The 15,150-nt window shown below is 48.3% G+C and overlaps 1 protein-coding gene across 2 annotated transcripts in view; it reads left to right on the forward strand.

Moving 5' to 3' along the window:
• VSTM2L (V-set and transmembrane domain containing 2 like) overlaps positions 1 to 15,150 on the forward strand; it is a 112,960-nt gene that overhangs the window by 50,605 nt on the left and 47,205 nt on the right. The window contains exon 3 of one of the 2 annotated variants that reach the window (XM_063960377.1): positions 11,761 to 11,805. In XM_063960377.1, coding sequence (XP_063816447.1) covers positions 11,761 to 11,805 — 45 coding nt within the window. Of the gene's footprint in view, positions 1 to 11,757; positions 11,806 to 15,150 lie in introns of both variants that reach the window. The other variant, XM_063960376.1, reaches the window with a different exon arrangement.

Here is a 15,150-nt window from a genome sequence, read left to right on the forward strand (position 1 = left end):
GCTGTTTGGGCTTTCCACGGCCCTGAGGATTTTCACCAAGGTAATGGCGGAAATGATGGTGCTCCTGCGTAGGCAGGGAGTCACAATTATCCCATACTTAGACGATCTCCTGATAAAAGCGAGATCGAGAGAACAGTTGCTGAAAAGCGTGTCGCTCTCCCTGAGAATGCTCCAGCAGCATGGCTGGATTCTAAATCTACCAAAGTCACAGTTGGTTCCAACGACTCGGCTATCGTTCTTAGGAATGATTCTGGACACAGAACAAAAGAGGGTTTTTCTCCCGATGGAAAAAGCCCAGGAACTCCAGAACATAGTCAGAGACCTGTTAAAACCGAACAGAGTGTCAGTTCATCAATGCACTCGAGTAATGGGAAAAGTGGTGGCGACCTAAGAGGCGATCCCCTTCGGCAGGTTTCATGCGAGGACGTTTCAATGGGACCTTCTGGTCAAGTGGTCCGGATCCCATCTTCAAATTCATCAGAAAATAAGCCTGTCCCCCAGGGCCAGGGTGTCTCTCCTGTGGTGGCTGCAGAGTGCTCACCTTCTAGAGGGTCGCAAGTTTGGCATTCAGGACTGGGTTCTGGTGACCACGGACGCGAGCCTCCGAGGATGGGGAGCAGTCACACAAGGAAAAATTTTTTCAGGGACTATGGTCGAGCCAGGAGGCTTGTCTACACATCAACATTCTAGAATTAAGGGCCATATACAATGGCCTACGACAAGCGGAGAATCTTCTTTGCGACCTACCGGTTCTGATTCAATCAGACAACGTCACAGCCGTTGCTCATGTAAACCACCAAGGCGGGACAAGGAGCAGAGTGGCAATGGCGGAAGCCACCAGGATTCTTCGCTGGGCGGAAAATCACGTAAGCACTCTGTCAGCAGTCTTCATTCCGGGAGTGGACAACTGGGAAGCAGATTTCCTCAGCAGGCACGATCTCCATCCAGGAGAGTGGGGACTTCATCAAGAAGTTTTTGCAGAGATAACAAGTCTTTGGGGACTTCCTCAAATAGACATGATGGCGTCACGCCTCAACAAGAAGATTCGGAGGTATTGTGCCAGGTCAAGGGACCCTCAGGCAGTAGCGGTAGACGCACTGGTGACACCGTGGGTGTTTCAGTCGGTCTATGTGTTCCCTCCTCTTCCTCTCATCTCAAAAATATTGAGAATCATAAGACGAAAAAGAGTTCGGACAATACTCATTGTTCCAGATTGGCCTCGAAGGGCCTGGTATTCAGATCTTCAGGAGATGCTCACAGAAGATCCATGGCCTCTTCCTCTCAGGGAGGACCTGTTGCAGCAGGGGCCCTGCGTATTCCAAGACTTACCGCGGTTACGTTTGACGGCATGGCGGTTGAACGCCAAATCCTAGCTGGGAAAGGTATTCCGGAGGAAGTCATCCCTACTCTGATAAAGGCTAGGAAGGAGGTGACGGCGAAACATTATCACCGTATCTGAAGGAAGTATGTATCTTGGTGTGAAGCCAAGTATGCTCCTACGGAAGATTTCAACTTGGGCCGTTTTCTCCACTTTCTACTTTTTAGACAGGAGTGGATATGGGCCTGAAGTTAGGCTCCATTAAGGTACAGATTTTGGCCCTATCTATATTCTTTCAGAAGGAATTGGCTTCTCTCCCGGAAGTCCAGACTTTTGTAAAGGGTGTGCTGCACATCCAGCCTCCTTTTGTGCCCCCAGTGGCACCTTGGGACCTTAGGGGGTAATTCCAAGTTGATCGCAGCAGGAAATTTTTTAGCAGTTGGGCAAAACCATGTGCACTGCAGGTGTGGCAGATATAACATTTGCAGAGAGAGTTAGATTTGGGTGGGTTATTTTATTTCTGTGCAGGGTAAATACTGGCTGCTTTATTTTTACACTGCAAATTAGATTGCAGATTGAACACACCACACCCAAATCTAACTCTCTCTGCACATGTTATATCTGCCTCCCCTGCAGTGCACATGGTTTTGCCCAATTGCTAACAGAATTCCTGCTGCGATCAACTTGGAATTACCCACTTAATGTGGTGTTACAGTTCCTAAAATCTCACTGGTTTGAACCTCTTCAAGCAGTTGAATTAAAATTTCTCACTTGGAAGGTGGTCATGTTGTTGGCCTTGGCATCTGCAAGGCGGGTGTCCGAATTGGCGGCTTTGTCTCACAAAAGCCCATATCTGATTTTCCATGTGGATAGAGCAGAGTTGAGGATGCGTCCTCAATTTTTGCCTAAGGTGGTTTCATCGTTTCATATGAACCAACCTATTGTGGTGCCGGTGGCTACGGGAGACTTGGAGGATACCAAGTCCCTGGATGTAGTCAGGGCCTTAAAAATTTACGTAGCCAGGACGGCTCGGATTAGGAAAACAGAGGCACTGTTTGTCCTGTATGCGGCCAACAAGGTTGGCGCTCCTGCTTCTAAGCAGACCATTGCTCGCTGGATCTGTAACACGATTCATCAGGCTCAATCTATGGCTGGATTGCCGTTACCAAATTCGGTAAAAGCCCATTCCACTAGGAAGGTGGGCTGTTCTTGGGCGGCTGCCCGAGGCGTCTCTGCGTTACAGCTTTGCCGAGCAGCTACTTGGTCAGGTTCAAACACCTTTGCAAAATTCTACAAGTTTGATACCCTGGCTGATGAGGACCTCATGTTTGCTCAATCGGTGCTGCAGAGTCATCCGCACTCTCCCGCCTGGTTTGGAGCTTTGGTATAATCCCCATGGTCCTTACGGAGTCCCCAGCATCCTCTAGGACGTAAGAGAAAATAAGATTTTAAAAACTACCGGTAAATCTTTTTCTCCTAGTCCGTAGAGGATGCTGGGCGCCCGTCCCAGTGCGGACATATTTCTGCAAGGCTTGTATATAGTTGTTGCTTACATAAGGGTTATGTTACAGTTACAGTTAAGATCAGTCTTTGGCTGATGTTGTTTTGTTCATACTGTTAACTGGTTGTGTATATTCCAGGTTATACGGTGTGGATGGTGTGGGCTGGTATGACTCTTGCCCTTAGATTAACAAAAATCCTTTCCTCGTACTGTCCGTCTCCTCTGGGCACAGTTTCTCTAACTGGGGTCTGGAGGAGGGGGCGTAGAGTGAGGAGCCAGTGCACACCCATTCTAAAGTCTTTAGAGTGCCCATGTCTCCTGCGGAGCCCGTCTATACCCCATGGTCCTTACGGAGTCCCCAGCATCCTCTACGGACTAGGAGAAAAAGATTTACCGGCAGGTTTAAAATCTTATTTTCTGGCTGTAGGGGCAATGAATCAATGTGTTATTTCTCTAGCATCAATAAGGGATATTGGGGGAATCTAGTACGATGGGGTATAGACGGGGTCCAAAGGAGCCGGTGCACTTTAAATTTCTTCACTGGGTGTGCTGGCTCCTCCCCTCTATGCCCGCTCCCACAGGCAGTTTAGAAAAAAGTGCCCTCAGGAGAGGATGCACACACTGGAAGCTACAGAGAGTTTTCTTCAGTTTCTTTTAAAAATGTATTATTTTCAGTATGCTGTTTGGGCAACACCATACCTGCACCGTGGGAGTTAGGGGGGGATGGTCACCGGCCTCTGTAAGGTGTCAGAGCCGTTTCCCCTCTGCAGAGCCACCGTCCTGAGAGGTTGTTGTACAGCGGGGCACTGCGCCTTAGCGGTCACAATCGTAGCAAGCCGCACACCCCTAACAATGGCCAGTGGTGAGTACAAACTGGGGGCCCTGCTAGGGGGGTCCCCCGGTTTATGGTGCGGCAATAATGCGGGGGAAGCATACGGAACCCTCCTGGGGGGGACCCGCTATAGCCCCCTGTGTACTCTGGCAGCGGTGGTTAAAACTAGCACTTGCTGTGATGTTTTTACACTCCGAGGGAGTTAAACTGAAACTCCGGCACCATTACAGGGGGCGGAGCTTCCTCAGAGCGGGACCAGCAGCGTTTTGCCACCTTCCTCTGCTTACAGCTGCAGCAGCAGGCACACACAGCTCCTCCATACGCTCAGTATACGCAGGAAAACTGGTACAAGGGTGTAGCAGAGGGGGAGAGCCGCTATTGTACATGATCTGTGTCCTGGAAAGGACAAAAATTTCCAGTGTTTCACTGTGGACATAACTGCTTACAGCCTCACTAGGGCTGTTTAGCTTGGGTATGCTGTTCTCTTCTCTCTGTCTCCCTCTCACATACAGGCTTGCAATTGTATACTTGTCTGTGTGTATGTGTATATAAGAGTTGTTTACTGTAAACAATTATGCAATGTATGTCACACCATATTCTCTCCCTCTACATCAGGTTCCATATCATGTGAACAATGTAGTCAGTCCTCGCAGCACAGTGACAGGACTGGGTGGGAGGTTCAAGAGCCTTCCTGGCTGGGTGCCATAAAATCCATGATGTCAGGTATGTCATCTCAGCTCACTGATAATGCTCAAAAAACTCAACAACTGCAGCAGGCTGTTGCAGATCTTGCTGCAAGGGAACCCCCCTCTCTCTAGATCAGGACCACAAAAGCGTGGGTTACCTGCTTTACTCTAAGACTCTGATGAGACACAGGAGGAGGGGGAGGAATTGGATCCTGTTATTGGGGATTCCCTTTCTACGCAAGATATTGAACCCCTTATTCTAGCTATTCGGGATGTGTTAAAGCTCCTTCTAGAGGACGCTGCAGCACAACAGTCGTTTTTCTCTGCACGGAACAAACTCAGTGTTACTTTCCCTGATTCTGCACAGTTAGATGACCTGTTTAAGTTAGCATGGAAAAATCCATATAAAAAATACCAAGTGTCAAGACGGTTTTTGCACACTTTCCCATTTGCTCCTGAAGGCAGGAAAATCTGGGAAGAACCCCCGGCTGTTGATGTATCAGTCTCTCGTCTATCTAAAAAGGCGTTACTGCCAGCTCCCGGCTCCTTTACCATAGAGGACCCTGGGGATAGACAAATAGAGACTACACTGAAGTCTATCTACACAGCAGGAGATATATCACAAAGACCGTGCATAGCAGGTTGCTGGATGACTCATGCCATTCATACGTTGACTACTCAAATTCAGGGGGGCCTCTCAGGAGATATGTCCCTGGTCACTACTGTGACTCTCCTAAAATACATACAGGATACTGCACGCGTCCTTTGTAACTCTCTCAAGGAGATAGGCAATATTAATGCTAGGACCACTAGCGATGGCAGTGTCGATGCACAGAGCTTTGTGGTTGTGTCAGTGGATAGCGGACGCAGAGTCTAAGCACTGCGTAGAGTCTCTCCCTTTTTCAGGGGATTGGCTATTCAGGGTGGAGTTGGATACGTGGATTTTTAAAGTAACTGGGGGAAAATACACGTTTCTCCCCTCTGGGGTCCCGCCGGCTAGACGTTCCTACCCGGGGCCGTCTTCCCAGTCCTTTCGGTCTACCAGATTTAGATCTAGGGCCAGAGATGCCTCCAATGTGGCTAGAGGCATCAGAGGTAAGACAAGCAAACCAGCAATCGCAGGATCTCAGGAGAGCACCAGTTCAGCTTCCACTAAGGCATCAGCATGACTGTGCCCACCCACCCCGAGGGGATCTCAAGTTGGGAGCTCGGCTGTGTCACTTCAGCCGCATCTGGGAAAGCTCCTGCCAGGATACCTTGGTAAAGGACCTCATTTCTCAAGCCGGAGTTCGATGGCGCTCCTCCCCAACGATTTTTCAAATCTAGCTTACCAGCTTTGGAGGATACGCGTGTTACGCTGCAACAGGCCATCCGAAAGTTGGTCCAGTCCCAAGTCATTGTTTCAGTGCCACTGCAACAACAGGGAAAGGGTTACTACTCCAACCTGTTCGTGGTACCGTAACCGGACGGTTTGGTAAGGCTCATTTTGAATCTAAAATCCTTGAACCCTTACCTAAAAGGTTTTCAAGTTCAAGATGGAATCCTTGCGAGCAGTGATTGCGGGCCTGGGAGAATGGGAGTTCATGGTCTCACTGGATATAAAGGACGCCTATCTCCATATCCCGATTTTGGCCACCTCACAAGGCTTACCTGAGGTTTGCCCTGCTGAACGCTCACTGCCAGTTCCAGGCGCTACCCTTTGGCCTTTCCACAGCTCCGAGGGTGTTCACGAAGGTGATGGCGGAGATAATATTCCAACTCCGGGTCCAGGGGGCCAATATTGTCCCTTATCTGGACTATCTCTTGATAAAAGCAAGATCCAGGGAGCTTTTATTGCTCCATATAGACCGCACTATCCAACTTCTGTTACACCATGGGTGGATCCGCAATTTACAGAATTCCCACCTGGGAATGTTGCTGGATACTGTGGCCAGAAAGTGTTCCTCCCAGAGGACAAAGCGAGAACACTTCAGGAGATGGTCCGAATGGTCCTCCGGCCTACGTGAATATCCATCCATCTTTGCATAAGATTGTTGGGGAAAATGGTAACCTCATACGAGGTGATCCAGTATGGAAGGTTCCATGCCAGAACGTTTCAATTGGATCTCCTGAGCAAGTGGTCTGGATCACATCTTCAGATGCAACGATAATACGGCTGTCACCTCAGGCCAGGATTTCCCTCCTGTGGTGGCTGCAGTCATCAAACCTACTGGAAGGTCGAAGTTTCGGGATTCAGGATTGGATCCTCCTCATGACGGATGCGAGTCTGAGGGGATGGGGAGCTGTCACCCAGGGTGTTCAGTTCCAGAGCAGTTGGTCAGGCAACAAAGCCCTACTTCCGATCAACATTCTGGAACTTCGGGCGATCTACGATGCTCTAATCCAGGCCTCCCCTCTACTCAGGGATTGCGTGATCCAGGTACAATCGGACAAATCCACGGCAGTGGCGTACATCAATCGGCAAGGAGGGACAAAAAGCAGGGCCTGCATGTGAGAGGTGTCAAAGATACTCCTCTGGGCAGAAAGAAATGCAAGAGCAATGTCCGCAATCTTCATTCCGGGAGTAGACAACTGGGAAGCGGACTTCCTGAGTCGTCACGATCTCCACCCGGGAGAGTGGAGGCTCCACCATCAGCAGATCATCAGCCGGTGGGGCTGCCCACAAATAGACATGATGGCTTCTCGACTCAACAAGAAGCTTCGTTGGTATTGCTCATGAACCAGGGACCCCCAGGCGAGGGCAGTGGATGCACTGATGTCGCCTTGGCCTTTCTGGCTGGTCTACCTGTTTCCTCCGATTCCATTGCTCCCAAGGGTGCTAAAGCAAATCAGGAATCAAGGTGTCCAGGCAATTCTGATTGTCCCGGATTGGCATTGGAGGGCGTGGTACGTGGATCTTCTGGACATGTCCATCGAAGACCCTTGGCCTCTACCACTGAGAAGAGCTCTTTTTCAACAAGGACTGTTCGTCTACCCGGACTTACGGCGACTTCGTTTGACGGTATGGAAGTTGAGCGGAACATCCTAGCTCACAAGGGCCTTTCCAAAAAGGTTATTGCTACCATGGTTCAGGCCAGGAAACCTGTGACGTCAAAACACTATCATCATATCTGGATAGAAGATATGTCTCTTGGTGTGAGGAACGCACGTATCTGCCTGCGGAGTTCAACTTGGGACGTTTCCTACAGACTTGTGTGGATAAGGGCTTACGTCTGGGTTCCATTAAGGTTTTCAGATTTCAGCTCTCTCCATCTTCTTCCAGAAGAAATTGGCGGTGTTGCCAGAAGTTCAGACCTTCTTGCAAGGGGTACTTCACATACAACGGCACCCTGGGATTTGAATGTAGTGTTGGAATTTCTACAGTCCTCCTGGTTTGAACCACTGATGACGGTAGAAGACAAGTACCTCACATGGAAGACAGTGATGTTAGTGGCCCTGGCTTCTGCTAGGCATGTCTCAGAATTGGGGGCTTTATCATGAAAAATTACCTACCTAGTCTTTTATGAGGACAGAGCAGAGCTCAGGACTAGGCAGCAGTTCCTGACGAAGGTCTTCTCTGTATTCCACTTGAATCAACCTATTGTGGTTCCGTCGACTTCTGGCACTTTTGCTCCTTTGGAGGCATAGGATGCTGTTCGAGCCTTGAAGATATATGTCAAGATAACGGTTCGGGTCAGAAAGATGGATTCCTTGTTCGGGCTATATGATGCGCAGAAAAGGGTTGCCCTGCTTCTAAGCAGTCCATTGCTCGTTGGCTTAGGCTTACTATCCAACAGGCCTATGTGTCGGCAGCCTTACCTGTTCCACAATCTCTGAAGGCCCACTCTACAAGATCAGTAGGGTCTTCTGAGCAGCTGCTCGTATAATCTCGGCCTTACAACTATGCCGAGCTGCTACCTGGTCAGGGAAGAACACCTTTGTGAAGTTCTACAGGTTTGATACCCTGGCTAAAGAGGATACCCAGTTTGGGCAGGTGGTGCTGCAGACATCTCCGCACGTTCTCGCCCATTCTGGAAGCTTTGGGACGTCCCCATCGTACTAGATTCCCCCAATATCCTTTATGGATGCTAGAGAAAATAGGATTTTAATTACCTACCGGTAAATCCTTTTCTAGTCCATAAGGGATATTGGGCACCCGCCTCACTGCGTTGACTTTCTGCAGGTTGTCTCTTTTCTGGTTACCTGTTCAGCTGTTGCTGTTTTGTTACCAGCTGTTGCCGGTCGTTTTAGGTTATTGGTGTGCTGGTGCGTGAATCTATGTCCTTTCTCCTTCGGGCACTATTTTACCTATAACTGCCTGTGGAAGGGGGCATAGAGGGGAGGAGCCAGCACAAGAATTTTAAAGTGCACCAGCTCCTTTGGACACCGTCTATACCCCATTGTACTAGATTCCCCCAATATTCCTTATGGACGACGAGAAAAAGATTTCCCGGTAGGTAATTAAAATCCTATTTTTTTTTCCCTGTGGGAACAATCATTTAATCTAGGTGTCTCATTTTTTTCTGTAGGTAAATGTGTGTGTGTGTTTTCCCTGTGGGGGCCAATGTGTGTGATTTTGTTTCCTGTGGGAGCCAATGTGTGTGTTTGTGTATCTTAAATGCAAGTCCATTTTGCATACAGAGGTGCGCAGGAAAACCTGCTGTGTTGGTTGCTGTTATTAGTAGTGATATGCACAGTCACACATCGTGACTGCACATCACCGCTAAATGAAAGCTCTCCTATGTATTTATGTTGAACAGCTCTATCTGTAACAGTGATCTAGTGGACCTCTACTTCGCTCTTATCATAGTTTCATTAATGGCACAAAATACAAAAACATAGTTACAAAACAGTGTTAAATCTCAGACATTGTACATTTTATTCTGAAATTTCTTGTTATTAATTATTTAATTATTCAGTTTATTTCATTTTTGCCTTATCAAGTATCAGCATTTATTTGCTAGCTACTTTGTTATATTATCTGAATGTTACTCTGTTGACCACTGACTGATTCTTACTCTATGATACGAATAAAAGTTATATTTTATACTTACATTTATCTCTAATATTTCATACATTATTTAAAAGTAAAGAGTGCGCCCACAAAAGAGTCTCTTTTTTTCTCCATACTGTTGTTGTTAGCAGTCCCAATGACTCAGGGTGCACCACCAAATTATGATTAGAAAACCACGTTTTCTTTGTACTCTTTATTTTGGTCAAATAAATTGATACTTTATATTTATTATACACCGGTGCGGTATCTCTCCAAATACATGATGTCCTTTTATAGTGTTGCCAGGAGTTAAAGTGGGCCAGACCGGAGCGGAACTGCATTCTGTCAGTTGTATTGGGAAGCGGAACCAGTTCCGCCACCTCCAGCCCACTTTGCTTGGCTATGGGGACATCATCTCATTCCTGCCGCCGCGGGCCAGCCGCTAGCGCGATCAGAGGTGTACTTGTGTGGAGGCGGGCTAAGGAGGGAGACACAGTCTAGTGCTGCTCGCCCACAGTGACATTGGGAGCAGCGCTGCCTGATAGGCTGTTCCCGCTGTCACTGTGGGCAGGCAGCACTAGACTGTCTCCCTCCTTATCCCACCTCCAGAAGTACCCCTCTGATGATCGCGCTGGCGGCTGGCCGCAGCGGCGGGAATGAGATGATGCAGTGCTATCACTGCATGTCCGTCTCTCCGGCTGCCCAAAGAGGATGAGCTGCCGGAGCCCTGACAGTGACAGGATGAACCATGCACAAGGAGAAAGAAAGGTAGGAAAGATCTGCGCGCTGTGGGGGGCATAATGTTGCTATGTCAAGGAGTAACTGTGCTGGGTAGTGGGGGCTGTGTGTGGGACTATATTCTATTGTGTGTTGGGAGCTGTGTGTGGAATTATACATGCTGAGGGGGAGCTGTGCTTGGGACTATATGTGCTGGGGGAGCTGTATGTGGGTCTATTTGTGCTGGAGGGGGAGCTGTGTCAGGGACTATATGTGCTGGGAGAGTGGTGCTGTGTTTAGGACTGTATGTGCTGGGGGGGGACTTGTGTGTGGGATTGTACGTGCCAAGGGTGGGCGCAGAGGTTAAAGTGAGTTGGGACAGGGCGGAACTGTGTTACGTCAGTTTCATTTGGATCCAGAACGCAATTCCACCTTACCCAGGGAGAAGTCGGGTGCCCGCTGAGGTTTTGTTACCAGCAGGCACCTGGCTTCTTACTCTCAGTGGCCGCCGGCCGCCGGAGCGCCTGCCGGCTCAGGTGTTGTGCGCGTGCTGCGCTATGAGAGAGACGTTATGACGTCTCTCCCATAGAGCCGAAGAGCGGGCGACCAGGCGGAGGGCAGCAGCGGTCTGGAAGCAGGAGCGGGGCTGGTGAGTATTGTGTTTTTTTTTGTATGTGTGTAAGCAGCGCTAGTAGGGGGCACATCTGCTGGAGGCACATCTACTGGGGGACATAACTTCTGACTGGGGGCACAACTACTGGGTCACGTCTGCTGGGGCACAACTACAGGGGGCATAATGTCTGACTGGGAGCATATCTACTGGGTGCATAATTACAGGGGGCATAACCAGTAGGGGCATACCTACTGACTGGGGGCATAACTACTGACTGGGAGCAAATCTACTGGGGCATAACTACAGGGGGCATATCTACTAGGGAAAACTACTGACTGGGGGCAACACTACACGGGGCATTACCACTGGGGGCATTACTACTGGAGGCACTACTAATGAGGGCATTGCATAGGGGCACTTTATAAGGGGCATCATTCTTGGGGCCATAAGGGGCACTACTACTGAGGGCATTGTATAAGGGGCACTATTGCTGTGGGCATTATGCGTATTTGGTTTGCTACTACTGTGGGCTTTGTGTATAAGGGGCACTACTGTGTGGTGTAATGTTAATAAGATTGTACTACCATGCATAATTTGAATTTGGGATACTATTGGGTGACCACGCCCTTTCTTTTTGAGACCCGCACGTGGTGGAGGGGGGATGGGTGAGTTCCACCACCTCTCTAGGAGCACTTTAAGCACTGGTATTTGCCATTTGTTAGAAAGACATCATCTAAAACCTGTGTATGCTAAGCTAAACTATGCAGATAAAACTAAATAGATGTGTATGTCTTATTATTTTCTTATGTTTTCTCTACAACTATGTCTTTGTGTCACATTCCAATACTGTTATCATTGGAATTACCTCTTTCCCTCGACCCCTATTGGAAAGAATAGCAGATAATTTTTGCCTGCACTAAGATAGAGAGGATACAAGATGATGGCTCGAGAAGGGAGATAGAAAGTTATTTATGTCATTTGCAGCCACTGCTAATTGACCCCAGAGATGTATGCTAGGCCAGTGTCCAGTGATAATGGAGAGATGTGGCCTGCTTACTGACAATATATCATATCTTGGTCAGTATTGTTATAGCTGTGTCTTTCTTTTTGTTGTACAGCAGAAATCTCTCCCGGGGACCCCTGAGAAAGGAGCCACTAAGATAAGTGTGAGTATCAATGACTCTTATATCCAAACTTTGCTTATTAGGGAAATATGTAAATACATATAGATTGTAGCATTTTAAACAGAGGTCTAACTACACATATTGGGAAGGACTGGGATTTTAAGCTTCGTATTGTTTTAACATGTACACATCTAAAGGCACTGTACGTGCAACTAATAGGGCGTATCTGGGCTATAACAGAAGGAGTCTATTAACTAAGCCTTGGATGGAGATAAATGGACGTCAATAAAGTACCAGCCAATCAGCTCCTAACTGTCATTTTAAAACCCAGCCTGTGACATGGCAGTTAGGAGCCGATTGGCTGGTATTTTATCTCCGTCCACTTTATCTCCATCCAAGGCTTAGTAAATAGACCCCTAAGTTCAGAGATGGCGTTTTGAAGGAGTTGTGCATACATGTAATATACTTGTTGTAATGCGGGAGCAGTTACGGTCAGCTAGATTTCCACTCTGCATCAGCTCCATAGTGGCCATTTTAACAGGTTCAGTATGAAATACCGGCATTCAGTATACCAACGCCGGCATCCCAATCGCAGCAATGCCGACAAGGGTGTGCAGGGTACCCTAACCACCCTCCCCTACCCCCTAACCCCAACCCTCTCACTCTGCAGCCTAATCCTAAACTCCTCCCGGGGGTGCCTAAACCTAACCCCACTTCCCCAAGCCTAAACCTAACCCTCCCCCTTAGTGCCTAACCCTAACACTCCCCCGTGGTGCCTAACCTCTCCTCTCTGCAGGCTAACCATATCCTCCCCCACCCCGCAGTCTAACCCTAACCCCCCCCCCCCCCCTCCCCCGGAGTGTGCCTAAACCTAAACCCCACCCCTCATCCGGCAGTTCATACTTACTTCGGGATCATGACTGTTGAAATATCGTCTTTGGGATCCCAACAGCCGGGATCCTGAACGCATACCGTTTAACTTGCTTCTTTAAGTTCTACTGAACAATGGCGATTCATTACTGATATTTACTACACATTTGCACTTTATTAGTAAATGACTTGTTTGGTAGACCTGTTTGACGACATATAAAGACTAATGTCATAGGGGTCTATTCATGAAGCAGTGAAAAGTGTGGAGAAGGGAGCCAGTGGAGATGTTGCCCATGGCAACCAGTCAGCTGCTATGTACAACTTTATAGAATGCATTTTATAAATGTTACCTCAACACTGGTTGCCATGGACAACTTCTGCACTGGCTCATTTCTCCACTCTTTTCACTGCTTCATGAATAGACCTGATAGTCACTGCACCAAACGCTACAGTATTTCAGCTGAGAAAGTCCACACTTGCCATTACAGTTTATACTGCTGGATGTGTCATCTTATGGAACACACCCGTCTAATGCAAATGTTGTCTTCTGTTTCTTCAAACATCATTGATGTCTTAATCATGGGATTGAGTGGACATTGGAACTGCCTTTTTGAGGGGCATTTGTGTGTTTGATTTACGACTCTTAGGGGTCTATTTACTAATCCTTGGACGGAGATAAAGTGGATGGAGATAAAGTACCAGCCAACTGGCTCCTAACGGTAATTTCTCATACGTCCTAGAGGATGCTGTGGACACCATAAGAACCATGGGGTATAGATGGGATCCGCAGGAGACATGGGCACTTTAAGACTTTGAAAGGGTGTGAACTGGCTCCTCCCTCTATGCCCCTCCTCCAGACTCCAGTTTTAGAATTGTGCCCAGGCAGACTGGATGCACTTTGAGGAGCTCTACTGAGTTTCCCTGAAAAGACTTTGTTAGGTTTTTTATTTTCAGGGGGTTGCTGGCAACAGTCTCCCTGCATCGTGGGACTTAGGGGAGAGAAGTCAGACCTACTTCTAGTGAGTTTAAAGGCTCTGCTTCTTGGCTACAGGACACCACTAGCTCCTGAGGGTTTGGAACACTAGATACGTCTAGGGGTTCATTCCCAGAGCCCGCCGTCACCCCCCTTGCAGAGCCAGAAGTCAGAAGACAGGTGAGTAGAAGAAGATAGAAGACTTCAGTGACGGCTTCTGAGGTACCGCACAGCGATCGCGCTGCGCGCCATGCTCCCACACACAGCGGCACTACAGGGTGCAGGGCGCGGGGGCATCCTGGGCAGCATAAAACGCCTCATATGAGACTGGCAAAGTGTGATATGAGTGCCTAGGCACAATATCCTTACCCCCGCCAGTATTATTATTTTAAAAAATAGCGGGGCTAAAGCGCGCCATTAAGGGGGCGGGGCTTAGCCTCACAGCTCTCATCAGCGCCATTTTCTCTTCACAGAGCTGCAGAGAAGCTGGTCCTTCCTCACCACTGCTGTACAAGTAACGGTGCAAAAACGTGGGGGAGAGGACAGTTAATTTGGTGCAAAAATACGTTATTATAAACGCGCTGCAGGTCTGAGGCATTAAATTGAAGTTTCAGAACCGGGATAAGCGCTGGGTTGTGAGCTGGCAAACTCCCTCTGTGTTTCTCTGACAGGCTTTACTGTGGGTCCGTCCCCTATTTGCCCAGTGTGTCTGTGGGTGTCGGTACACGTGTGTCGGCATGTCTGAAACGGAGTGCTCTTCCCAGGAGGAGACTGTGTTAGGGACAGAAATGCTGTGGGAGTGACTCTGTCAGCACCGCCGACTCCTGATTGGATAAATGTGTTGAATGCTTTGAATGCTAATGTGGCTCTTATTAATAAGAGATTAGATAAATCTGAGTCTTAGAACCAGGCATGGGAGAAGTCTGTGGAGGATGTGTTATCACAGGTCCAGACCCCTTCGGGGTCACATAAACGTTCGTTTGCTCAGTTGGCAGACACAGATACCGACACGGACACTGACTCCAGTGTCGACTGTAGTGATACCAGATTAGACCCAAAATTGGCAAAGAACATTCAGTACATGATTGTGGCAATAAAAGATGTGTTACATATCACTGAGGACCCTACTGTTCCTGATAATAGGGTCTGTATGTATAAGGGAAAGAAACCTGAGGTAACGTTTGCTCCCTCTCATGAACTGAATACCCTTTTTGAAAAAATGTGGGAAAATCCTGACAAAAAGTTTCTGATTCCCAAAAGAATTCCGTTGGCGTATCCGTTCCCCTCTGGGGATAGAGAAAAGTGGGAGTCACCCCGCATTGTGGACAAGGCTCTATCACGATTGTCTAAAAAAGTGGCTTTACCGTCGCCGGACACGGCAGCCCTTAAGGATCCTGCGGATCGTAGACAGGAAAATACGTTAAAATCCATTTACGTCACCACAGGTACACTACTCAGACCAACCGTTGCATCTGCGTGGGTAAGTAGTGCTATCGAAAAATGGGCAGATAACTTGTCATCTGATATAGATACCCTAGATAGGG

The sequence above is a fragment of the Pseudophryne corroboree genome, chromosome 3 (assembly GCF_028390025.1).
Source record: "Pseudophryne corroboree isolate aPseCor3 chromosome 3, aPseCor3.hap2, whole genome shotgun sequence".
Classification (NCBI taxonomy): domain Eukaryota; kingdom Metazoa; phylum Chordata; class Amphibia; order Anura; family Myobatrachidae; genus Pseudophryne; species Pseudophryne corroboree.